The 27,222-nt window shown below is 46.8% G+C and overlaps 1 protein-coding gene across 2 annotated transcripts in view; it reads left to right on the top strand.

Annotated features, from left to right (window-relative positions):
- FRMPD3 (FERM and PDZ domain containing 3) overlaps positions 1-27,222 on the top strand; it is a 132,444-nt gene that overhangs the window by 74,505 nt on the left and 30,717 nt on the right. The window contains exons 2-7 of one of the 2 annotated variants that reach the window (XM_077890376.1): positions 13,138-13,242; positions 17,056-17,163; positions 19,942-20,073; positions 21,470-21,589; positions 26,526-26,662; positions 26,995-27,121. In XM_077890376.1, coding sequence (XP_077746502.1) covers positions 17,059-17,163; positions 19,942-20,073; positions 21,470-21,589; positions 26,526-26,662; positions 26,995-27,121 — 621 coding nt within the window. In that variant the 5' untranslated portion in view covers positions 13,138-13,242; positions 17,056-17,058. Of the gene's footprint in view, positions 1-13,137; positions 13,243-17,055; positions 17,164-19,941; positions 20,074-21,469; positions 21,590-26,525; positions 26,663-26,994; positions 27,122-27,222 lie in introns of those variants that run through there. The other variant, XM_077890377.1, reaches the window with a different exon arrangement.

Below are 27,222 nucleotides of genomic sequence, written 5' to 3'. Positions count from 1 at the left end.
CTTCACTCCTACACATACCACACATGCATATCATACCACATGCACACACACACACCATGCACCCCACATACCACACACATACACACCCCATGTGTAACACATAACATACACACACCCTACACACACCATGCACCACACATACCACACACACACCATGTGTAACACATACCATGCACACACACCATGCATGCCACATACCATATACACACACACCATGTACCCCGCATACCACACACACCATGCACACACATACATTATATACAGTTCCCTATCTCATACTCCCACCACATGCACATGCACATACCACCCACATGCCTCCTTGTAGACATGTGTTGATAAGGAATAAGAGGATAGAGGTGAAGGCCCTCAATTCCATGGGTTGTCTTCAGTTTTGGTGACTTTGTCTCCTCCCAAATGGAACTATGTGCTCTCTCTGCCTGCCTTGTGTAATCTGCTGTATCTCTACCTCCATCTCCTTCAGGCCTTCTTGGCTTAGAATGCTTTTCATCTCACTCATCTTTCTTATTCTCCCAAATCCCACCTGTCCCCAAAGCCCCTCCCTCCCCTTCAAAGGCAGACTTAGCACACTGTCTGGAACAACACCCTCTCACTAGCTCTGGAGACCTCTGGAGTGCTCCTCCTGAAGTCCAGAGTAGGTCTTCCTCCACATGCTCCCCCTCTAGCTCACATCTTGGAACATGTCTAGTCCCTAATGACTTGTAGTTTGTCTCTTCTCCAAATCCAGTGGCCCATTGCATCCCCCTCAACTCTACTCTTTACCCTCCACCACCACACCAAAATTAAGTAAGGCCTTTCAACCCCATCAAGGGCAGGTTGGGGTTCTTTCAGCCTGACCCTCCAGAAGTCTTCGCTCTGCTTCTAGTGAGTATCTTTGCACCCTAGAACAGGTAGCCCAGTTTTGTGATGGAGTCCAGGGCTCCTTCAGGATCAAGACATAGCTCATTCATTTTATAACCTCGGGGGCTGGCAAATTTTTATTATTTCATTCATTCAATGAATATTTGTTATCGAGTACTATACACCAGACACTGTTCTAGGCACTGAATATATAGCAATGAATAAGACGGCAGAAATCCTAATAGAGTTTACATTCTCATGGAAAGAGATACACCTTACAATAAGCACCGTAAAGATGTAATTGTATGACATACTGGAAATGAATGAAGGTTATTGAAGGAGAGCAAGTGGATCAGGATAAGTGGGGTCCAGGAGTGCTGGGCACAGGGGTGCTGGTGCAACCCTAAATAGCCTGGTCTGCATTAGCCTCATTGAGAAGGTGGCAACTAAAGAAAGACTGGAAGGAGTGGGGGGTGTCAGAGAGGGAAAAGCCAGTGCAAAGTCCTTGAGGCAGGAGTATGTCTGGCATGTTTGGGGAGCAGAGAAGCCAGGATGTGAAGTGGGATAAAGAGGGGAAGACCTGTAGCCACTATAAGGACTTCGGCTTTGTTCCATGTGAAATGGGAAAAAATGTGGTAGGGACTGGGGCAGACGTATCGCATAATCTGACTTACTCCATGCCCTATCCTGTTCAAGAGACAGATTTTCCTGGAACTCTTTCCTTCTCCCAGGAGCTTCCCATCCCTGGACTTGGCTTCACTGAATGTGGAAAATGTTCCAACTCCTTGAGCAGGGCAGGGCTTGACCTTTCTTAAATACTGGGCAGGGCAGGGCTTGGCCTCTCTTAAATACGGGGAATCAGGTGATTTCAAGTCTGCCTCTTGAATACCTTTGTTCCCAGAAATGTACGAAAAAGTTCAGTGAGGAGAGGGGAACATCCTTCGAGTCAAACTCTTTCCATTTCTCTCAGTTATTTTAAAGGATCTTGTATTCCTGGGAAAGAATTTTCATACCTCACAGCCTGTTTGATCATTGGCATAATTCTTGTCAGAGGAGTTTCACATTCTTCATCCTTCTGAATATTTGCTGTCTGGAGAAGCCTTGGTTCCATCTGTTGCTCCCTGGCTCTCGTTTTTTGGTCCTTCAATTAAAACAAATCTGCTGAGTATGAGTCATGATAACCAAATGACCTCCTTTGGGTTATTTCTTTGAATTTCGCTTCTGGCTTAAAGACCACATTGCCCATAATCATGGTACATGGTTCCCGGGACTCTGAGTGTGTGCCCTCCTAGTTCCATAATTCAGGCCTTTCGTTTTCCTTGAGAATTTTCTCTTCTATGGATAAAATTGCTCTTAAGGTTTGGGGAGTTCTACAGAGAGAATGTGAGAAGGGAACATAAAGGGAAGACCTAAAAAATGACAGCCCTAGAGATTATGGTAATGCCATCTTCAGATGCCTGCGTGAACCTCTATGGATCGTTTACGTCAGCTGCTTCAAATGATGGGAGGCAAGGCCAGACAGATATCCAGAGTGCCTGCTGACCTAATCCATATCCATGAAATGCAGCCCAGGGGAGAATTCTGGTGTTGCTTCTTATGCAAGATGAATACCTAGTGCATGATACACTACTCATCTGTTCCTTCTTCATCCATCCTTCCTTGCGACGGAGGCGACAGAATCTCATATTGGAAAGTGACAGTAATGGGAGGGGCAGGTGGACAGAGAGTACTAGAATCAACCTGTTGTGAGCCACAGCTTTAGGAGTGAACTTAAAGCATACCTTTTGAACATCTTAATTTGCTTTCACCTTTAAGGCTCGGGGATTTTGGAAAGGCTGTCCAGGGCTGTGTTCTGCCCCATGCCTTCAGCTTTTACCACCCCCCCATCCTGAGGCTGCTCACTCACTGCCCTGGTCCCAGACAGATTTTCTACTTTTTTATTTTTCTGATGTGCCCCATCAAAATGTATTTTGTCCAGTGTCTAGCTCCCATAAAGTCCTTGCAGACAGTGGGTGCTAGCTAGTCTCCTTCGTCCATTCATACAGGGTTTACCAGATGGCCTGTGATGTAGGGGAGCTGGCACTGTGTGAGGGGAATTTGATGTGATGTTGGTGAGAAAGTACATTTGGACAAAAAGGTTCTTCTTTGTCCCGGGACAGTCACTAACCGGCTGGGTAACCTTGGGTGGGTCAGTTCCCTTTTTGGAACCTGTTTTTCCCATCTGTAAATTGAGGGGTTTAGACTACAACAGTGTTTTCCAAACTTGACTGATCAAAATAGTCAATAGGACTGCTTTTTAAAAGGATTTATTTATTTATTTGACACACAGAGAGAGCAGAAGAGGGGCAGAAGGCAGAGGGAGAGGGAGAAGCAGGCTCCCTGCTGAGCAAGGAGCCCGATGCTGGGCTGGATCCCAGGACCCAGGGATCATGACCTGAGCCGAAGGCAGATGCTCAACTGACGAAACCACCCAAGCACCCCACGGCTACTTATTAAAAGTAAAACTTTCCAGACCCCTCTCCTCAAGAGCCAGATCTAGAAGGCCCAGGGTCCATTACTAGGTCCCATTGTTAGAGCCATCTTAAATGCACAGACCCAAGTGCCAAACTTTTACATGCAAAACTCAGAGCCCTCCTATCTGCAGCCTAGTTGTCCCTTCTCAATGTCCCCAAGACTCCCCTCCTGTCCAGCACCTATGTCCCACCCCCATGGCCCCAGGAGAGGTTACATCTGTTGGGGGTGGGAGACCATGAAATCAGGACAGCCTGCACAGAAGAAGCTGCACCTGAGCTGTACCTCAAGAGATGAGGCATGATTTCCCAGATGGAGACAGAGGGAAGGATTTTCCAGAGAGTCAGCATTTCTGTGCAAAGCCAGGAACAGCGTGCAGGTGGCAAGCACGAGCTCATGAGTCAGGGATAGGGTTCAAATCAAGCTCTAGCACTAACTGCCTTTCCCCATGGCTCCCAGTCATCTTCCGCAGCAGTGTGTGTGATCCTCACACACACACATTTACATGTGCACATTCTCTTTCCTTCCCTTCCACCTCCCCCCTCTCCCTCTCATAGTTGCTGTGTGGCAGATAGGCCTTTCTCCATTGCAATTCTCCCATATCTCTGGGAAGGCAAGCTCCACCCCTCAGTGGGTGTTACCAATAGACCCCTCCTTCCCTTCCTTAGTGCACAGGTGCATTTGCCTAGCAGACAGTGGACGGTCATTCCCAGCCCCCCAGTCTCCCGTCATGAAATGAAATAGCTACCAGTTCTCCCCCGAAAAAAACATGCTTGTTGTGTTTTACCTCTGAACAGAGACCCATTGTGAGTTCCTTCATTAGTCAGGTGTCCTCAAATGTCATCTCTTTGTAGAAGCCCTCCTTGACTGCCCTTTATAAGAAAGCATCAGCCCATCGCTGTCTCCCAATACTGCATCATTTTCTCCCCCAAGCTAAAGTCTCATATTTGTAAACATTTTATTTGGAGATAATTACAGACTCACAAGATGCTGCAGAGCTAGTACACACATCCCCATGTACCCTTTACCCTGTTTCTCCCAAGGGCTACACCTTATGTCACCAAAGTGCAATGTGGAAACCAGGATATTGATAGCAATACGATCTGTGTGTGTAGTTCAGGGTCTGTCTGGCACATGTGTGGGATCCGTGAAGCACAGTCAGGACGCTGGACAGTACTATCACTAAAGGGACCCCTGCTCACCTTGCACTTTTATAGCCACACCCCTCCTCTCCCCCAATCCCAGTCCATGACGTCACCAACACCATCAGGATGCTGGACAGTTCTATCACTAAAAGGACCTCCCTCACCTTGCCCTTTTACAGCCATGACCCCCCAACCCTAGTCCCCACCAACCACTGATCTGTTTCCCATTTCTAGAATGTCATCATTTCAAAATATCATACAAACAGAATAATGCAGTGCATAATCTCTTGGGATTGGTTTTTCTTCCTCCAACACAGTGCCCTTGAGAGTCATGCAAGTTCTTGCCAGCCTCAGTCACCTTTTCCTTTTTATCACTGCGTAGTATTCATGGTGTGGATGTGCCACAGACCGTTTAGTCTACCTTCACCCCAAACACCATTAGAATGTCAGCTCCTCAAGGATAAGGGACTGTGTTTTATTCACTGCTGCCCCCCACCTCAGCACCTGGAGGAGCACCTGCCACAGAGTAAATATCCGATAAGTATTTGTTAAATGAATAAAGGAAACCCAGCTTCCAGCCATCATGGCAACCTAAACACAAGTGTCCAGACTTAGGTGCAGAATGAAGAACCTAATGCTGCCCTCCGACCTGTGTTCTAGCTCTCATCCCAGTGCCCCCAACACCCCTTTGCCCTCCATTTCTGATGTCTCCACGGTCCCATCCCGTGGCCTCTTTGCTATAACCAGGCTGCTTTCCTTCTCCTCCTGGTATAGATCTTTGTTCCTACTGCCCTGCAGCTTCTGTCCTTGTACTGGTCCACACCTCTGCTAATGCATGTCAGTTTCTTTGAAGACCTGGCTTAAGACTCTTCCAAACAGCTTTGCCTGATTAGCCTCAATGAGAGTGTCTCACTCATTCATCCATTCAGCAAACATTATTGAATGCCTACCATTTTAGGTGCTTTTCTAAGCTGGGAACATATCAGTACATGGGACAGACATGATTCCTACCCTAACAGAGCTTACACTCTAGTACTTGGCCTTATGCTTTCTAAAACCTTGGAGCACAGAAGTGAGCACATACACACTGGGGTAACAGCCAAAACAATTAACCTGCACAGTAGGAGCCATTCAATCGGAATGTAAGCCAGCCACAGGCACTGGAGCAGTGACTAGGAGGCCTCCTAACTGTACCAGGTGTTAACCCTTCAGCTGACCATTGGTAAAGAGGTCCTGGGAGAGAGGTCAGGTGGTACCCAGGAAGCTTGAGGCAGTGGCATTTAAATCAGTGTGAAAGAAACCCTCACTGTTTTACAATGGGTATGGCCATATCACCACATCCCAACTAAATGTCTGCCTTACATACATGTATAGTCGATCCTTGCTACTTTCAGATTCTGTATTTGCAAACTCACCTACTCCCCAAAATTTATTTATAACCCCCAAATCAATACCCATGGTGCTCTCCTGGTTATTTGTGAACTAGGCAGAGGATGAAAAATTTGAGTCCCCTGAGGCATGCATTTCCAGCTGAGGTCAAATAAGGCTGTGCTCTGCCATCTTGTTTCAGCTGTCACATGGAGGTCCAGAAGACAGAGATGGCAGGGAGCAGTGCAGTGTAGTGCAAGAAGCTCTGGAACAGTTGGATGGAATCTGAATCCCAACTCTGGCACCTGTTAGTGGGGCAGCCTCAGGCAAGTCACTTCACACTTCAGAACTTCATTTTCTTCTAGTGAAATAAAATAGAATCTACCAGGATGAGTTGTTTTTAGAATTCAGAGTTATAATCTGTGTGAGGCATATACACACACTCATGTGCACATGCACGTACTCGCACATGCACGCACACGCACATGCATGCACACACACGATTTCTCCTAGGAGCAATGGTTCAGTATTCATTAGTTCAGTGTTCAAGGTGACTTTATAAAACATAACTACCGTGAGTCACAAAAATTGACTGAGAAGGAGAATCTTCTCTCAAGTTATAATGAAAGCTTATTGACACCCCCCAGCATATTTTCAACATGATAGCCCCTGCATCGCAGATCAGCATTCCAGAATCCACAGCAGGCACTTAACATTTATTAGGGTTGCGTGGAGACTGCCACCTCTTACCATACTCTCATTGTGTTCAAGCTTCTTCCAGAACACAGTCTCACAGTAGGTCTGGCATGTGGCCCAGGCATCATTTACCTCTAAGGCTCCTTCCGGCTTCTGCATTCTGTGGCTGATGAGGGTCCAATACAGTGGTTCTTCATCCTGACTATACATTAGAACCACCTGAGAAGCTCTTAAAACTATTGATACTCAGCTCTAACCCTGACCAATAGAATTAGAAGCTTTGGGGTGGGTCCCAGGTGTTGGTCTTTCGAAAAGGCTTCCAAAATGATTCTTATATAGCCAAGGTACATATCGAGAACTACTGATCTAATACATAGTCTCTTTCAGATGACATTTTTCTTTTGGCAGAGTGATTTTTATGATGGCAGATTATCAAGGGTATTTTAGTGGGATGGTCACAGAAGTCCATTCTCAGGGCCCTTCAAACCATACTTCACTGATAGCCAATTATTGGTCCCATATATATGTATTCCTTAATTTTTGAGTGACCAACTATCCCCCATGATTGACTAGATGTGTATTAATTTAGATACCCTTAGATCTTGGTACATGGTATGTCCTCTATGTCCTCAATAAATATTTTTAAAGTACTTTGTTGTGACCTAGAATGGCCCTGGTAAAGAAAGTAGACAGTCCCTTCAAATGAAACTCTAGTTTTCTGATACTGAAGACTTTACCCAAAGAGCCAGGATCCCCTTCTCTTGGAGCCACCTGCCTAGAAAAAACAAGCCAAAATAATGAGAACTACTGCAAAAGTACTAGTTTTCCACAGAGCTTCTTGAGGTATGGTGCTTGGTTGGTAGTAGATACTCAAACCACATTTGCTGAATTGGTGAACTAATTCATTATGAAACTTAGCAACCAATTACTCTCTTTTATCCTGTGGCAACTCTATGCTTGGTTCTAGGGGTATATTGAGTAAAATACCATCTCTTTGTTTTTAAAGATTTCATTTATTTATTCATGAGAGGCACAGAGAAAGAGGAAGAGACAGAAGCAGGCTCCCTGCAGGAAGGGGAGCCTGATGCAAGACTCGATCCCAGGACCCCAGGATCAAGACTTGAGCTGAAGGCAGCCGCTTAACCACTGAGCCACCCAGGTGCCCAATACCACCATCTCTTCTTTTACAACCTGGTGGGGGAGATAAGCACTGGCAGTATGGATTCACAAGGAGTACTCTAGGGGCACCTGGGCAGCTTAATTGGTAAAGCGTCCAACTCTGTGTTTCGGCTCAGGTCATGATCTCAGGGTTGTAGGATCGAGCCCCATGGCAGACTCCACACTGGGCATGGAGCCTGCTTAAGATTCTCTCCCTCTGCTCTTCCTGCCCCCCATCTCTCTGGGTCGGGGGGGAAGAGTACTAAAGGAAATCCAGGGAGGGGGCTAGAGGAATTGGGAAAGAACCCAGGACCAAGGGAGAATTTGAGCTGGGATTTAGAGATGGCATTTAGCCAAGCAAAGGGGACACCAGGGGCCCAGAAAGGCAGGGATGGTGAAGAGCCAGCACTTCTGTAGGAAGCAGCCCAGTGTGCCCAGGGAATTATGGGCAGAACCACCTGACGAGGCCAGAGATGAGATGAGGAATGAGGGTTGTGTGTGGCTCACAGAGGGCCTTGGAAGCTGGAGAGAGGACATGTTCACCCCCAGACCCCAAATGCAGATAGGACTGGTGCCCTGGGTCCCTCATCAGTAGTCTGGTGAAACCAAGATGTCTCTCCATCATCCCCGACTCCCAGTGGTTGCTATGGGAATTGCTTATAAGTAGGCTCAGGTGTCAAAGAAAATGAACAAACATAAAGGAGGATAAGAGGCTGTCAGCTTCAGGAACCTGAGCTTTGTCCTCTCAAAATCCAAATGGGGCCCTATCTTGCACGAAAATGTTGGGCCATATACCTGACTTTGAACACAACCCTGAAATCTGTACTAATAGAGCCACCAAATTTAAAAAATGGTCAGAGAATCACCAGCTGCTGAATTCAGTCCTGAGAGAGAGGCAGACTCTCTCCTCTTATTGCCTATTCCACTGAGCTTCTGGCCACATATTTGCTTCAAGGGGCTTGCAGTGGCCCCGGTGGTGCTTCGTGATTCTGGTCTCATGTTTCCAGCCAAAATTCATTTTTGTCGGCAAGGGTGCCTGTTGCAAAATGAGACTCCCAACTGCTTGCAGGACAAATGGGGTCAGTGAAGAGTTTAGATGTCCCAGCTTGAGGGTACTCAATTAATCTATGCTTAATGGGTTAGGACATTTTCAACAATATAAATTCCTGTGCTTTATGCTCCTAGAGGTTCTGAGTTTTTAAGTCCGGCATAGGCCTAGAAATCTGTGTTTCAGCAAGCACTCCCCAGGGATTCTTACCATCAGAAAAAATTTAGAAACAGTAGGTGAGGAACGCCTGAGTGGCTCAGTGGTTGAGCATCTGCCTTAGGCCCAGGGTGTGATCCTGGAGTCCCAGGATCAAGTCCCACATTGGGCTCCCTGCATGGATCCTGCTTCTCCCTCTGCCTGTGTCTCTGCCTCTCTTTCTCTCTGTGTCTCTCATGAATAAATAAATAAAATCTTGAAAAAAAGAAACGGTGGGGTGAGGGTATGCTAACGAGCTAGTGCAGGAGTCAGCAAATATTTTCTGTCAAGGACTGTCTAGCAAATATTGTAAGCTTTGTAGGCCATGCGTGATAGTTGCAAAAGCAACCATAAGCAGTGCATAAAGGAAGACCACAGCTGTATTCCAATGAAGTTTTATTTGCAAAGACAGGTGGTGGGCAGGATTTGGCCCAGGCAGGCCCGCAGTCTGCTGTCCCCAGAATTAAGTTCATTACTCCTCCCTTGTATCACATCCACATTTTGATCCGCACATTCCCAGTTCTCATATTTTCATTCACAAGGGTGATCCTAGCATTAAGAACTTCAGGCCCCATAGCTGAGCTTCAAAGATGCTTTGGAACAGGGTGACCTTTGAGAGCCCCTCATATCACACCGCAAGGCAGACATCACCTGTGTGGAGGCATAAGGCTAGACATGACTCCGTGACATGTAGCAGAGACCAGCTGGCAATGAATGTGTCACCGTCAGTGATCAAGGCTGAAGACAGAAGAGGAAGGGGTGTTCGAGATGGATAGGACAAGGGTCAATGAGGAACAAGGCACAAACAAGCTGAAAATAGCTCTACCACAGACATAAGAAATTATTACAGTCCCTGAAAAGATTGGCAATCCCACTTCTTCCTTCATAATTTTGCTCCTATAAATATCTGAATCTTTTGTTTATAGTGGTATCTGTAGGTAGGGCAGGATCCAATCTGGGACTTTTGGTAGGGATTTCAAGGAGCCTGTCCCCCCCTCCTCATAGGTGAAGACATAGAAGGATACCAGTTGCGCTTCTTCATATGTTCACAGGTCCATTCAATAGGACCAGGGTCGAACCAGAACCAGTGAGTGAAAGATCAGGAATGGACACCCAGTTTCAGGTGGTTGTGGGACATAGTCGCCAATCCAAGATGCAGGAAATCTGGGTTCTAGAACGTTTCAGCTCCTCTACCAAATTATTTTGGTACTTTGAGCAAACTATATCCTCTTCCTAGGCCTGTTTTCTTTCTTTCTTTCTTTCTTTTTTTTTAGATTTTTATTTATTTATTTGAGAGAGAGAGTGAGTGGGAGGGAGAGAGAATCTGAAGCAGACCCTGCGCTAGGCACAGAGCGCCTATTGGGGCTCAATCCCATAATCTTATGGTCACGACTTAAGCCAAAGCCAAGAGTCAGATATTTAACTGATTGAGCCACCCAGGCGCCCCCAGGTCCCTGTTTTCACGTGTAAAAAATGAAGGGTGGGCTACATGGCCCATTGAAGGCCTCTAGAGATGCCTCATTCCACACAGTGCATGAAGACATCGATGTTGGATGATTACAGGTAAAGGAGGTGGTGATAGGGATAGGTAGAAAGGAAGATTTCACCTGCCAGGTGTCTGTGGCACCTCAGGTGGAAATTTGGACTACTGTGGAGACAGAGCCAAGTAGAGCTGCCTGAATGTAGCTCCAGATCTTTCCGTCTTGCCCCTTCCCTGTGCTCCTGCCTCAGCCTGCAGCCCCTGCCCAGGATTTAAGCACCACACTGCACAACACACAAAAGCATTTCTTGACCCCCATGAACAATCAATACTGTAATCACTTTCTGCAATGATCTCTAGCCCTGGATTTCATTGTGCTATATGGTCTGCTGCCAACAAACTGCCCCTGTGGCTCAGGATGAAAAGTCTATGGTTCCTTTAGCTCAGCGGGTCCCCGCAAACTTAGCTGCATTTTGAAGTCATTGGGAACTTTTTTAAAAAATGCCAATACCTGGGCTCCAGTCCCAGGAATTTGATGTTATTGATCTGGGGCAGGGCCTAAGCATCAGGGGTTTTGAAAGCTGCTCCCCTGTTTTTGCCACACAGCCCGGACCGAGACCCACTGCCTGAGGTGGACTCAGGTTGAACAGGTGGCTCTCTGCAAACTGCCCTCTAGGGAGAATGAGATTGCTGGCTCTGGAAGAGAACACAGCTGGGACCAGGGTCCCAGACCTGATGAGGACGTTTATTTCTGGTGTGCCTTTATCTTAGGGCCCTGCCCCTGTGGCTGATCTGGTAACTGAATTTCAACTGCAGCATTAATGGCAGAAAAGAGGGATGCCTGGGTGACACAACCGTTGAGCGCCTGCCTTCAGTCCAGGGCATGATCCTGGAGTTCCGGGATCGGGATCGAGTCCGACATCGGGCTCCCCGCAGGGAGCCTGCTTCTCTCCCTGCCTATGTCTCCGCCTGTGTGTGTGTGTGTGTGTGTGTGTGTGTGTGTGTGTGTGATGAATAGATAAATAAAATCTTTCAAAAAAATGGCAGAAAAGAACTTAATGTATCCTCTTCCCAGCTGGCAGGGGCCTTCTTGACTGTGGGACTCCAAGACTCCCTGACAAAGCCGGTAGGGGAGGTGGTTTGAAGGAGCCCCAAATCTGATGTACCCCCCTAGTCCTCCTCATCATCGTAAGTGGCAGCTCCCTTCTTCCAGTTGACTCCTCTCTTTTTCACACCTCCCACATCCAATCCGTCAACACATCAGCTCATTCTATCTTCAGAATAGAGCCAAAATTTACTCTTTTCATTGCCTCCATTATTACTACCCTACCCAAGCCTCCATCATATTTCAGCTGTATTATTACAGGAGACTCCAAACTGGTCACTCTGCTCTGGGTGTCAACCCTCCTACACTGTTTTCCAAATAGCAGCCAGAGGTATCCTTTTAAAATGCGAGTCAGGGACACCTGAGTGGCTCAGTGGTTGAGCATCTGCCTTCAGCTCAGGTCATGATCCCGGGGTCCTGGTATCCTGCTTCCCCGTCTTCCTGTGTCTCTGCCTCTCTCTGCATGTCTCCCATGAATAAATAAATAAAATCTTTAAAAAAAATAAAATGCAAGTCAGATCCTATCTGCTTAAAGCCCTCCAGTGGAGTAAAAACCAAAGTTCTTGCCATGGCTGACAAGGCCCTACATGATCCAGCTCCTAGCTGTGTCTTCTGAGCAAAACCTCTCTGGCTCCCTATTCATCGCCCTGCTCTGGCCACACTAGGCTTCCTTGCTATTCCTCATGCACCCTGACCCTCCTCCCACCATGGAGCCTTTATCATTCTGTCTGCCTGGGAGGCTCTTTCTCCAGGTACCACATGGCTCTCTCCCTCACTTGCTTCCGGTCACTGCTGCAATGTCACCTCCTCTGAGAGATCTCACCCCCATTACCCCCCCACCCCGCTCAGTTGTACCTTCTCTTGTGTAGTCCTGATTCACCCTGCTTGATTTGTCCTCAGGGTCCTTATTTGCCACCTAAAATAGGATATTGATTTGTTTCTTGTCTCTGTTCCTGCTAGATGGATGCTCTTTGAGGCTAGGAGCTTTGTGTTGTTCACTTCTGAATCCCTCATCACCTAGAACAGTGCCTGGCACATAGGAGGTCTTCCCTAAATGTGTCACATGATTGAATAAATGCCCCCCAAAGACATGGTGGGGAACCCTCAGCAAGACTCCTGATTTTCCTTGAATTATTTTCTATAATCTCCTTCCTAGGGGCAGGGCATATCTATGAGATGAGTAAGATCATTTCTGTAAATCCTTTGAGATGCTCATATTTGGATGTAATAAAAGCCACCACTGTTATTCTCACACTACGAAAACCAAATATATAATAATTCAGTGTATGTCATTACAAGATAATTTTTGTGCACTCCCCTAGGCCTGGAGTGTTCATTACGGGATTCAGTTTACCCAAATTCAATTCATGCCCGGCCTTTTCAGAACACACCAATCATAGAAGGAAGCACTTCGCACATTGCCTTGCACCTAATAGGGAATCGATATGTATTTATTGACTTATGGATCAGTAAGGCAAAGTGTACCTATACTGAGACATCTTAACTCCAGCGTGGCAAAGGTCAGGTTTCTCCCAGGGATAGAGAACTCACCGGCCCTCTGTTCTTTTTCCAGTCTCCCAAATCTGCCTTCATCAGTGCTGCAAAGAAGGCCAGGCTAAGATGGAATCCTGCGAAGGTCCGATTTTCTGAGCAGGTGGCAGTTGGAGACACAGACGCAGTAAGTGCAGCTTTAGCTCCCTGTCCTCGGCCCTTGGCTAGAATCAGCCTGGCCATGGATGTCTGGCTCTGGAGCAGGTACTCATCTGCTGCTACTCGGGGTGGATGGTATTATGAACGGGTTGGAAGTGGAGGATCACGGGGCTCCAGGCTGGTGGTGAGTTAGAGGAGTATATGGCATCCAGAAGAGCCCTGAGCACTGTAGGGACACAGAATCTGTATCGCTTTGCTTAGGATTCTCGTGGTGCTTAGAGAAATCCCCATCTGTAGCACAGTAGCATGCACTCAGAGCAAGCACTTCACAAACATCTCTGGGCTATTTGATAGAGGCGGGAAGGAGGTAATGGTTTTCTGAAGATCCAGAGCAAGGAGTGGCTGGTGAAATCGAGCCCTCTTCACACTGAAGTGATCCTGCAATGGCATGTCTTGACTGGAGAAGACACCAGCAAGCAGCTGGGGGAAATGATACAGACTAGACTCTCACTGTCACAAAGCTTTGATTATGGATGCAAAATAAACACCTGTTCCCTGCCACTGGATACCACTTGGTGATGTTGGGGGGTTGGGGAGAAGTAGTTCAGATTGAGACAACACGGAATCCCACGCTGAGGGTATGGTTTCAAGGAGTGGATGATGCTTGATGGTTCATGCCTTAGAGCTGCCAGGCTGGGTCGGAGTGGGGGTGGGCTGTGAGGGTCATGGCCAGCCCGCAGTCTTTCTTACTGCTCTGTGGGATGTACATGAGCTGAGCTGCCCACTCTAGATAAGTAAATGAGAAGAGATGGGTGGAGAGCGGAGAGGTGTGTGTTAAGCAGGCATGGATTATGGCTGGAGTCCCCCAGGAGTCTGCAGAAGCCTGTGATAGCCAATGGGGGTGAGGACAGAGAGAGCCAGAGCTAACAGGCATTTGTATGCTTTTGCAGGTTTTTGTGGGCTGGGCTCTCATGAGGCCCATGGCATTTCTGTACAGAGGCACAGCTGCAGTTGAGGAAAGTCAGCAGGCCCAGCCTGAGTAGAAACCAGTGGGGTGCCAGGCACTTCTGTAGTCCCTTGAAGCAGAGCTACTCAGAAGAAGGGTTAGAGGACAGAGGTGTCTTCCATCTCCTCTTCCCTGGCACTCATCCCCCAACTCAGTCCAGGCCATCTTCCATCCCCATATAAGGAAATCTGGAAGCCCAGGGGACTCTACAGGGTCCCACTGGGGAAGCTGTCAAATAATTGGTGCTTGGGCTCCATGTCAGCCCTAACAGAAGAAGCTAAAGAGAAGTAGGGGGTGGTGAGCAGAGAGAAGAGGGAACAGTCCAGAAGCCCTGGAGATCATGGTGAAGGACACAGTTAGATCAAAGCCACTGAGGGGACATTTGTGTCCTGAGCCCTCGAGAAGCCAGAGGAAAAGCAGATTGAACTTGGAAAGGACAAACTATTCCATCTCAGCCTTACAGAGCAATCAGTCAAGGCCAGGCCACCACCAGGCCTCCATCTCTCTCTTCCCTTTTTCTTCCCATCTCTGCCTCTTCCCTCTACTCTTTCTTCCCCACTCTCCTCTTCCTACACCATGACTCCCCTTTCCATACATTGCAGCTATCCACAGACCCATCAAGCCCCGACTCCAGACCAACCTAAAAGCAAATGCCCCAGAGTGGCTAGGACCCACCCAGGGTTACTTCCGTTGCTCCTGGACAGGCCAGCAAGTGCAGTGTGAGGCTCCTATCTGAGAGAGAGACAGAGACAGAGAGAGACAGAGACAGAGAGAGACAGAGAGAGAGAATATGAATATGAATGAGATGGACATCAATCTTCCCCCTCTAGCTGTGCTCAGGAAATTACCTGATGTCACCTCCAGCCTCCCATGCCTCCAGTGTAGACTCTGGTAGCTTCACCATTGGTTGGGACTTAGGGGAGTCCAGGCCCAGGTAACTCCAGGCTGTCCTATTATCCCTTGGCCATGGTGTTCTGGGGCTTTATTAAGCAGCCAGAGCAAAAATAAATCCTGTGGGCGTTCCTTGCCAACTCTATTTTTAAGCAAAATCAATTAAGTAATTACCTGAGCCCAACCCAGTGTGCTAAATAAAACCTGCCACCTCTGAGTGTCACCAGCCTGGGGATCCAGGGCCTCTGGGCTTGGTAGGAGCAAGGCATCTCAGGACCAGGGAGAGAACCAGGAATTCACACTTTTCCAACTTTATACCCCATCACTTCCTACCATGGTTTGACTTCTGGATCCCCACCACCACCAACCAAACCCTGACCCAGGAGGACTTGCTTGTTTATTTTTTCATGTCCACGACAGTCCCTAGATGTGGACTCTCCCTCTTCTGGCACCTCTAATAGTCTATGCCTTTCATCTCCTTCAAAATCAAAATTTAATTCGCCTCACCTAGGAAATCTTACCTGTTGGTTTGGTTTTGGTTTTATAATTGGTCTCTAGTGGATTCATGTGTGTGTGCCAGATCACTGCAATAAGAGTATAAGACCAAACCCAGTCCTCTATTTTTGCCTAATCCTCATGGAACTTAGCATGGTGTGGAGTATACACAAGAGGCTTGATGAATGCCCATTGAATTAAGGATTTCTGGCCATCTTATGTGGCTTTTCAGTTCCTACAAAACTGGTAATAGCCCAGGGAAATGATTGGATTCTCTTAATAATTCTTATCATTCAAGTAAGCACATATTAAGCATCTACTGCTCATATATTCAGCAGCCATTTATTGAGCACCAACTATGCCAGGAACTCCACTCAATGTCAGAACTACAAAGATTAAATAGGACATCGATGTGCTCCAAGGTCACCATTTGTGAAAGACAAACATTCCTCAAAAATACACTAAGAACACTGAAAGAGGTGTGTATAATGTTCCTATGAGAACACATGGGAACACCAGGTCCAAGTACCTGATGAGTTTGGACTGTACAGAATTTTTATTTAAGCTGGGTTTTGAAGGATGAATAGGAGTTTGCTAAGGAGGGAAAGAGGAAGGCAGAGAGAATAGTCTTTATTTAACAAATATTTATTGAGAGCTTAACACGCGACACTCTATAAATAAGGGAACATCTGGGCCAAGAAAACTTTTGCTCAGAAGTTATCAGGTGTTCAAAAACAGGCTTTGCCAAAGTGGTTCTCAATCAGGATGAGTACTGTGCATGCTCAGAGAGTTTTTGGAAATGTCTGAGGGGTTATGGGTCATCCCAACGACTTGGCATGCTATTGACATTGAGTGTCTCAGGGTCAGAGATGCTAAGTGTCCTGCAAGGAGTGACACAGTCCCTGAATGATTGTCACAGGTATAGAGGCATGGAAGAGCAAGGTGGGTACAGTCCTGGCAAGACAGGACTCTGGAGAAGTAGGCAGGGGCCAGGTCAGAAAGGAGATGGGAGAGGAGGGAGTTTGGGAGCACAAAGGCAGGAACATGGATGTGATCTCTGGGTGTGAAGAGCCTGGTGGAATGGGAAGAGTCAGGACGTAAGAGCAGGCAAGTGAGGTGGGTCCTAAGGAGGCCTTCCATCTGGTCTCTGAGGGCCAAGCACCACCCTATGTTGTGGAATTTTGAGTCACAGTAGAATGGGGGTGTGCCGTGATATCAAATGAAGGATTAACTATTGACATGGCCCAGTGTTTTCTGAGAGCATTTGGTTCTGGTCTGCAGGTGACATCATCACTGATCTGTTCTTTCCTCTGTCTCTCTGTCCTTCCATATCTGTGGCTCCCTGTCTCCTTCCCTTGCTCCATTCTCTTCCTCTCTATACCCCATCTCTGGTTCCCCTCTGCCTTCTAAATGAGCCCTTCTCCTTGACCTTTTCCTGCCTATTCACAGAAAATGATGAAGAAAGAAGCTCTTCTCCTCATCCCCAACGTCCTGAAGGTTTTCTTAGAAAATGGGCAGATCAAATCATTCACTTTTGATGGCCGGACCACTGTTAAGGTACATACAGGGTCTCGCCTCTCGGGTTAGCATCTGTCCTTTCTAGGGCACACAAGGCTGCTGGTTCATGGGTGTCCCTGAGTCTGCACAGAATTGCTGCTGGGAAGCAAGGTGGCCTTTGAACTTCTGCCTCTGTGAGCCCCAGGCTGCAAGAACACACAGCCCTTGGATGAGCGGGCGGTGGGGGTGGGGAGACCTGAGTGCGCAACTGTGTGTGTGTGTGAGTGCATACGCATGCATGCCTGCACATGTATGCACAGGCATGAGTGCATGTTTGTACACTCCCACTTGTGAACTCCTTTGTGTCAGTGTTATAAGGGATCCTTCAAGACTCTGAGGAGCTAAGGAGTATGAAGATCATTAAAACATTTATAAAGCAAAAGTGATTTATATTGCTACAATAACACCTACACACACTTACACACAGAAATCAACAAACACAATCTCTTGGGAGATTAGCTTAGCCATGCTTCACTTAACATAACAACCAGATCTTAAGCACCAAACCAACATGTGAAACGTCCAGCAACAGTCCCTTTGGCTACTCCTTTCATAGGAAGAGCAGTTACTGAGCTGTTCTTAAGAGCTCAGCTAGTTGTCTGAAAGTTGTAGTGGTTCCCTTAGTCCTGAGGAAGAGAGGCAATGAAACGATGAAACCCCAGGTTCAACTCTGAAATGGGACAGAAGTAACCACTCTTGCTCCTTCTGGACTCCATCTAGAAAGAGAATGCCATTCCCCAAAATGAATTTCCATGCAACCAGTGGAATAGCAGCTGCCAGAAAACCCACCTTGGCTAATAGTCATCCTGAAGTCCCCAGGCTGTGGCCAAGACAACCCTATAAATAAACCCCTGAGCCAGGAAACTTCTCTAAGAGGAATTATCAGGTGTTCAGAGTTGGCCTTGCCAATGTTTCTCAGCCAGAGTTGCCATTCCCCTCCCAGACAGCATTTAGGAATTTTGGGTCATCACATGGTTTATGGTGCTCCTGGCATTGAGTGTCTCAGGGTCAGAGATGCTGAGTGCCCTGGAGGGAGTGAGACAGTCCCTGAAAGATGAAGAATTGTCCTGCCCAAAGTGCCAATAGTGCCCAAGTCATAAAATACTGGGCCTAACCCTTGTGGATTGAACTGAGAGTCTCTTTGGAAGGCTTAGGCCTGGGTGGGTCCCCCAAGGGGCCCCAGACCAAAATATATTCCTTAGGGGCTCCTGGGATGGTCTCTTGCCTATTGGAGGTCTCAGTCTATGGGAGGGACATTGAAGCACAACCAGGCCACCCAGGAGTGTCCACATGGCCCTCCCCCAGATATGGATATCTCTCTGCAGCAGAATCCTTCGTGGTGTTTATTCATGGGCCGGTATGTCCCTTGTAGATCTGTCTCCATCCCAGAACATCTGCTCCTTGGAACTTGGCCTGGCCCAGGCTTCTTCCCCCACCTTGCAATGACACTGTGACACAATGACATTGTTGCTTCCAGGTAGCCCCAGCCTTCCAGGACAGCAGTATCCCCTGACTTGTGATCTCACCCTTACTTCAGGGAAGGAACACACACTGGCCATTCATGGAACATGGAGCAGCTGCCAAGCCACTTGTCCCAGAGAGGTACCTGGGTGAATCGACAGTCTGGCACGGGGGCTGTTCCACTTGTAACACCAGTTGGCAATCACCAGCTTGGCCATCCACAATTCTAGTGCAGTTAAACTGCAAAGAAAACCTCATTTGTCCCTGCCAGAGCTCCAGCAATACTGGCACCTCTGTGGCTACTTGGATGATACAAAGAAATACTCTCAAGTACCCACCAGTTTCCAGCCTCACATTTGAATGGCTTAGTGTCTTTTAATATTCACTGAGGGGCTTGTTCGGCAACCCTGGCTGTAAGGGAGCTTCTCATTCCCAAGGAGGCTTCTTTCTGGCCTCCAGGGGCTGAGCTGGGCTGACTCCCTGAACATACAGGCAAACATACACACATACACACACATACTGCAGCCTTGAGTATGCTGAAGTCCCAGCAAATAGATGGCAGAAGTCACAAAACTGACATCTGGGCAGCCCCCAAGGATGTGTTTGCAGACATCCTAATATTAAAAGTAGGGCAGCAGAGCAGACAGAGCCCAGAAGAAGTCAGATTTATGACTATACACAAGACACGTGACACAGTGCCTCTGCGCGGACACATTTTTCAAGTCGCTAAATTGATTCTCTGAAAGCCAGCAACAAACAAAAAGAAATGAACATTCTGCCAGTAACTCAGTCATTCAATTTAGATTCTGAATCTAGAAAGAGTCTACTTTTAATCACATGACTATGGCCCTTAATTTGTGAGTTCCTGAGAAAAGGGTTGGTAGACAGACTAGAGAGAACATTCCGGCTTAGGGAAGGTGAAGGGAGAACCAGCATAGTGCCTGCCTTATTCGGTGGCTCACTTGATATGTGCTTGGAAAACATTTTGAGTGGAAGGAGAGAAGGAGGGGGAGGGAGGGTTGTGACCACATTTTGCCATATGCCTGTGCCAGGCCAAGTTCTGAAACCCCTCCCTCTACCTCCTGCACGTTCGGTGCTCCCCAGGGCTCAAGTCCTCATGGGTCACTGTCCTCATCCTAGAGAAGACCTGGGCCATCCTAAAGGCCTGTGTCTCCTTCTGGCCCCTTTCCCAGCCTCCTCCCTGGGAGCCATCTTTCTTGTTCAGTGTTCAGTCTCCTGCTCCCATATTGGGTGCTGAGAGTAGCGCAGAACTGGAATGGAGCTGTCTCCCTCTCAAGGCTCTCATCTCTCCCACAGGACGTGATGGTGACATTACAGGACCGGCTTTCCTTGAGGTGCATTGAGCACTTTGCCCTCGTCCTTGAATATGCCGGGCTGGAACAGAATCACAAGTTCCTGCTTCTCCAGGACAAGCAGCCCCTGGCTTATGTAAGTAACTCCTTCAGCATGGCTTGAGGGCTGCATGTGGCCTCTACTAGGGAAGAGGACTCCAGGTACCTTCTTTCTGGAAAATTCATCATGATTGGCTCAGCCAGCCCGCAGAAGTTATAGCTCTCAGCTAAGATCTACATGAACCACATCCAGCAGACTTTGGGCTGTGTTCCTTGTGACCTAGGAAGGGCATGGAGATTGTGAATCTTGGTCTCTAGTGGGAAGGGTATGGAGTGGTGAGTCACTGTCAAGCCTCCTGCCTCCTAAAAGCCCTGCCTGCTAGACTTTTCTGCCTCTGAGAGGAAACTCAGCCTTCAGACAGTCTTTAAAATGAAAAGGTCAATAAGCAGAGTGTACTGAAACCACCAAGACCGGAACAAGGGTGGGCTGAGTGGGGCCGAGAACAAGCAGCATGTCACCCATGTCAACTGCCAAGGCAGAGTAGGAGAAAGAGGCTGGGGAAAGCCAGGAATGCTGGCCGGTGTTTCACCAATGGTAAAGCACCCAGAAAGAGCCAGATAGGCAAACCAGAGCTGATCAGGATTCCCAGAGGAGGGAAGAGATTGGTGAGGGAAGGGAAAAAGAAATGCCTAAATGGAGATGTGAATGCGACAAAAACCAAAATCACACACACACACACACACACACACACACACACACACACACACACAGAGAGAGAGAGAGAGAGAGAGAGAGAGAGGATTTTAGGAAAGAAAAACTCTTCAAGGTTAGCCGTCAGCCAAATGCGAAGATTGTTAGCTTGAAAGGGTGGCCTATTCAACTCCCCACCCCCACCCCCAGCCCCTCAAGAGGCCTTTGGAGTTCAATCAGTCTCTTTTTCCAAATGGAATTTTAAACTTTTTTATTACCAAAAACAAAAACAGACCTCTAACATACACCAGAGTCTAAAAAATTGTATCATGAATCCTCATGACCTATGGCAGCTTCATCAGTTACCAATATTTGGCCAGCTTGTCTCACCTATACCTCCAATTGGGCTTTTAAAACCTCCATTTGGCTTTTCATTAGCAACTTCCTCTGCTGGTGCTGAGCCTCTCTGCAGGGTAAAGGCATTAGTCCCACAGCAAGAAGAGTGTCGGATAAGTTCCCAGGAGTCCTTTCTTCCCACCTCGTATCTTGGGCCTTAGACCCATTTGTGGATAAAGGCCACATCCTGGTGATGTGATCTAAAAATTATAGTCACTTTGGACCAGGGGGGCAGGATAGACCTTTCCTTGAAGGATCATCGGGATGAGCCAGGTGGGGGGAGTGATGAGCAACAGCCCAGCTCTGCCCCAAGCCCTGCCTTGAGGAAGCACCAAGCCAGCTCTCCTTGCTACAGCCACGGATTCCCAGATCTCTTTTCCTCACCCCTCTCCTCCCTGGGATTCAGGTGGTACAGCGGACACACTACCAAGGAATGAAATGCCTCTTCCGAATCAGCTTCTTCCCCAAAGACCCCGTGGAACTGCTGAGGCGGGATCCTGCTGCTTTCGAGTACCTGTACATCCAGGTAGAGTCTGATTGGGGATACCCAGACAGGCAGCCCAGTGGACAAATAAGCAGTCAGGCAGTTCTGCCATCACTGTGAAGTTACTCTGTAAGGTACTCCATCCTTCAGGTAGCTCTAAAGACCCTTTCCTTTCCTGCCACCATTGTAGGCACATGGTCACATTGTTTAGGCCTGGTGACCAGAGCTGGCTGTGGCTCTAGTCCTGTCTGTGTGTATGGAAAGATCTCATCCGTTTTGGGGAGCAAGCAAACCCTGTAACTCTGTCACCATCACAGGATCTCAAGGTTTCCAAAGCCCATTGGGGTAACAGGGGGTCCCAACCCCCCATGCCTAGCTCCAGTAAGATGATTCCCAATTCAGTTCTTCTAGAAACATTCGCTGAGCGTTAATGTGGAGCAGGCCCTGTGCTAGGTGCTAACAATCAAGGTAAACACAGAACTGTCCCAGCCCACTAGATCTCATCAACAGACCTATGCATGAGTGCATATAAAACAGTGCATCGGTCCTATGATCATGGCAGGGTACAGTGCCAGCAAGAGCAGCCAGGAAGCAGCTTACCAACTCTTCTTGGGAGGAGGACAGTGGAGGCTTCACAGAGAAAGTGATGCGTGCATGCTCTTGGCCTTGAAGGATGAGTGTAAGTTTGCTGTGTGTGGATATAGAGTGGAGGGGGCACATTCTAGGCAAAGTGGCAGGCACCTAAAAAGCCTTGGTGGCATGAAACAGCATGGTTTGGTGAGAGAACTGTGAGCAATTTATTATGCTTGGAGTGCAGAATGTGAGGTGAGGAGCAATAAAAAATGAAATGGGATAGACAGGAAGCAAGGTGGTGAAGGGCCTGATAGGCTCTGACTTCAAAATGATTCAGGCCCATGTTTTTAACAAGCTGTCCAAGGAATTCCCATGTCCAATGGTGTTGGAACCACTGATTTAGTGCAGTGGGTCTTACCCCTAGCTGCACTTAGCATCCCCTGGGAAGGTTTGAAAAAAAAAAAATGTCCTGCTCCACCCAAGACCAAATCGATCAAAATCTATGGGAATGGGCTCCAGATGTTGATATTTTCCAAATTCCTCTGGTGATTCTCATGGGTAGCCAGGGGTAAAGAAATTCTGCTGTGGGGTGGGGATACAGAAATGTGAAAAGGAGAGCCACCCAGGCAGATGAGCCACTTTGAAAGATTACATAGTGCCGAGGAAGTAGGCCAGCTGGGAAGCGATTGCAGTTATCCAAAGGAGACATGATGGAGGCCAGAACCAGGGCAGGTTGGAATGGAGTGGGGTGGGATTCAAGAAATAACAAAAAGGTACAACCAGTGGGCTTTGACTCAATGTGTATCTGGTAGAGTTAAGGAATACAGGGAGTGGAATGGGCTTGGGGAAAAGCTAAGGTCATTTTTGGGATACGTTGAGTCTTAGATGCTCACAGAACATCCAAAGTGCTTGGTGTAAGAGTAGAAAAATAGGCTGAGAACTCATCTCTAATGATGTCTATGACAACAACACCTGCAGATGTGCTGTGAGGCATCACGGTTGTTCCTTCTAACAATCTAAAATGTTAGGAACATTTCTCCAACAGCCTTGAGCTCTTGTACCAGCACTCTGGGGGCGATGTGTTGTGGTTCCTCTATGCATTTTTTAAGTCTGGTTCTCATTTTCTTGGCCCTAAATTTCTTCATCCAAGCTTCCAGGGATCATCTTGGTTCAATCGTTTTGGAATTTGGTGTCAAGACCATGTTCACACTGTCCCTCCCCTTCGGGATGATAGGGACTTCACCTGTAATTTCTTCTTTTTTATAATGAACAGCTTTATTGAGGTCTAGTTGACACATAAACTGAACATATTTAAAACAACAGTTTGATGGGTTTAGGCATATGTCTATATGCACAAAACCATCACCACAATCAAGATACTGAGCATATCCAGTACTTCCCAAAAGTTTCCTCAAGCTTCTGTGTAATTTCCTCCCTACCCTCAACCCCCAGGCAACCACTGACCTGCTTCCTATCCCTATAGATTAATCCACATTTTCTAGAGTTTTTATATAAATGAAACCATACTGTACATACCTTTATTTTTGTCTGACTTCTTTCACCTAGCCTAATGATTTTGAGATCCATCCTTGTTGTTGTGTATATCATTACTCCATTCTTGTTTATTGTTGAGTAGCATTATGTGGTATGGATGTACCAAAATGTTTTTATCAGCTCACCTACTGATGTACATTTGGGTTGTTTCCAGGTTTTTGGCTACTACAAACAAAGCTTATACGAACATTCTTGCCCAAGTCTTTGTATGGCATACGCTCTCCTTTCTCTTGGGTAAACACCTAAGAATGGAATGGTTTGATCATATGGTAGACCTGTCTTTCTTTCATTTTTTTAAAAAGAAATTCCAATATTGTCTTCCAGAGTGGTAATACTATTTTACATTCCCACCAGCCATGTATGAGCATTCCAGTTTCTCTACATCCTCATCAGCACTTGGTATTGTCAGTATTTATTTATTTTTAGTCATTTTAATAGTATTCAGTGGTATCTCAGTAGTATCTCCTCTCACTTGCATTTCCCCCTGACTAATGATGTTAAACACCTTTTCATGTGTTTGTTTGCCAACATACATCTTTTATTGGTCAAGTATCTTTTCAGATATTTTGCATACTTTTTTATTGGGGTTGTTCATCTTCTTGTTACTGAGTTATGAGACTTGTTTATATATCCTGGATCTAAGTTGCTTGTTGGATAAGTTATCTGCAGTTTTTCTCCCAGTCTATGGCTTCTCTTTTCATTCTCTAAACAGTATCTTCCACGGAGCAAATGTTTGAATTTGGATGAAGTCCATCCAATTTCTCAGTTTGTTCTTTGATGGATGATGCTTTTATGGATCATGCTAATGATGTTATATCTAAGAAATCCTTGCTTAACTCAAGGTCACAGAGATTTTCTCCTTTTTTTTTCTAGAAGTTTTAGTACTTTAGATTTTGTATTTAGGTCTGTGATCCATTTTGACAATTTTTTTTATGCAGTACAAGGTATCGACCAATTTTCTTCTTCATCTCCTCCTCCTCCTTCTTCTCCTTCTCCTTTTTCTATAGAAATCTAGGGCAGCCCCGGTGGTGCAGCGGTTTAGCGCTGCCTACAGACCAGGGCATGATCCTGGAGACCCAGGATCGAGTCCCATGTCGGGCTCCCTGCATGGAGCCTGCTTCTCCTTCTGCCTGTGTCTCTGTGTCTCTGTGTCTCTGTGTCTCTGTCTCTGTCTCTCTCTCTCTCTCTCTCTCTCCCTCTCTCTCTCTCTCCCTCTCTCTCTGTGTGTCTCTATAAATAAATAAATAAAATCTTAAAAAAAAGAAATCCAGCTGTGCCTACACCATTTGTTGAAAAGAGTCTCCTTTCTTCACTGTCTTGCCTTTGCACCTTTGTCAAAAATCAGTTGTCTATATATGTGTGTGGGTCTATTTCTGAACTCTTTACTGATCTACTTATCTATTTTTATGCCAACATCACACTCTTGATTACTGTAGCTTTGTAAGTCTTAAAATCAGGTCGCATGTATCCTCTTTGTTGTTCTTTCAAAGTTGTTCTGGTCATTCTAGGTTCTTTGCATTGAATTTTAAAATTCGCTTGTCAATGTCTACCAAAAATCTGCTGTGATTTTGATTGGAGTTGGGTTGAATCTATAGATCAATTCGAGGAGGATTGACATCTTCCCCATACCGAGTCTTCTGACCAATGAATATAGGATATTTTTACATTTATTTTGGTCTTCTTTAGTCTTTTTCATCAGTGTGTTCTAGTTTTCAGTATACAGGCCTTTCACTTATTTTTGACAGATTTATCCCTAATGATTTCATAGTTTTTGATGCTATTGTAAAGGGTATTTTGACTTTTAATTTGAATTTCCAATTGTTTGTCGCAAGCATGTAGATACGCAACTGATTTTTGTATGTTTCTAATATATCCTGCAGCCTTCCTAACTCATCAGTTTTATTAAGCATTTGGTAGATTCCCGTGGATTTTTAAAAATATCTTATTTATTTATTCATGAGATACACAAAGAGAAGCAGAGACATAGGCAGAGGGAGAAGCAGGCTTCCTGTAAGGAGCCCGATGCGGAACTTGATCCCAGATCCTGGGATCAGGACCTGAGCCGAAGGCAGACGCTCAACCGCTGAGCCATCCAGGTGTCCCTCCCTTGGATTTTCTACATAGATGGTCCTTGATGAAGCATTCCTTTTCTACTCTCTCCTATGCTGTAGTGATACCATTGTGGCTCCCTAGTCCCTTAACTCATCCTAGTTTCACCTCAGCCAAATGGGCAATTGGTCTAACCCAGGCTGAATCATTAATAGCTGGGACTCTGACCTTCAGGATTTGGGGGCTGTCATGTTAGGGGCTTCTCTGTTGACTCATTGCTGCTTTTGACTTTCAGACCTCAAGGAACAGAATATCTGCCCCATCCCTATGGTCCATCTCTCACCCTGGGCTTTGAGGTCTGAGGTCTATGGAGAGTTCCTCCCAGTATCTTTCTTTATTCCCACCTAGCTAGTAGAGGATCCCTGTATGGCTGGGGAGTGAGTTTAGGCCTCCAATAAAAGGCAGGAAGGCCTCTTGTAACAAGACAAAAGAAAGAAAGTGGTGTCATGTCTCACTTTTGCAGTGATCTAGATGATCTGCCCATCTGTGCCCTGCCACTGTGTGCATCTGTCACTGAGAAGCCTGCCCAGCATCTGATGAATGAAGCAAATAGTGTCCCTGAGAGCCAAGTTTCTTCAGTTGCCTCTTCCCCAAGGGCAGAAACTTCCTTTTCCCCTTTATCTAGGATGTCTTACTTTATGCTGCAATGCTTTTCTGGGGTGCCATGGAGTAGATCGGGGGATGAGGGCTGGAGAGCAAACACCTTTTTTAACTGATGGCTTTGAACTGCTCTCTGCTGCAGAGTCGGAACGATGTTATCCGAGAACGCTTTGGAATGGAACCCAAGCCAGAGATGCTTTTGGACCTCGCCGCCCTTCACATCTATATCACGGTCTCAGCCACTCGACCTAGTCAGAAGATCTCGCTCAAGAACGTAGAGTGAGTTCTGACAGGGCCCTCTGGGAAGACAGAAAATAGCTATAGAGGGAGAAAGTGCAACAGGTCGAGCTGCACTGTTCTTTTCAGGAATCTTAGGGCCGGGGCTAGGAATGAAAATGACAGTTCCTCACACCTAGACCATGATGCCTTTGAGCTCTGGCTTCTTCCAGGGAGGTGGGGCCAATGTGTTTCTCTTGCTCCATCCCTCTTTCTTTTTCTTGCAGGCTCCGTCCCTCCCTCTGCCTCTCAGATCTAATTTTGGCCTTGCCATTTTCCTTTCTCTGTCCCATTCTGTCATGCTCACTAATTTCTTGCTTTTCTTCTGCTCTCAGGAAGGAATGGGGCCTGGAACCCTTTCTTCCCCCCTCCCTCCTACAGGGCATCAAAGAGAAAAACCTCCGGAAATCTCTATCTCAGCAGTTGAAGGCCCACCAAATGCATCCTTCCAGTAGCACCAAGGTACCCAGTGGCATCCATTGGGTGCCCTGCTCAAGAACTAGTGGCCATGGCGGGGGGCAGGGGTGTCTACGGTGTGGTTTCCCGGCAGATCTGATCTTTTG

This window comes from Canis aureus, chromosome X (genome assembly GCF_053574225.1).
Source record: "Canis aureus isolate CA01 chromosome X, VMU_Caureus_v.1.0, whole genome shotgun sequence".
Classification (NCBI taxonomy): Eukaryota; Metazoa; Chordata; class Mammalia; order Carnivora; family Canidae; genus Canis; species Canis aureus.
The sequence above is the reverse complement of the archived record's forward strand: the minus strand, read 5'-3'. Positions and strand labels throughout refer to the sequence as shown.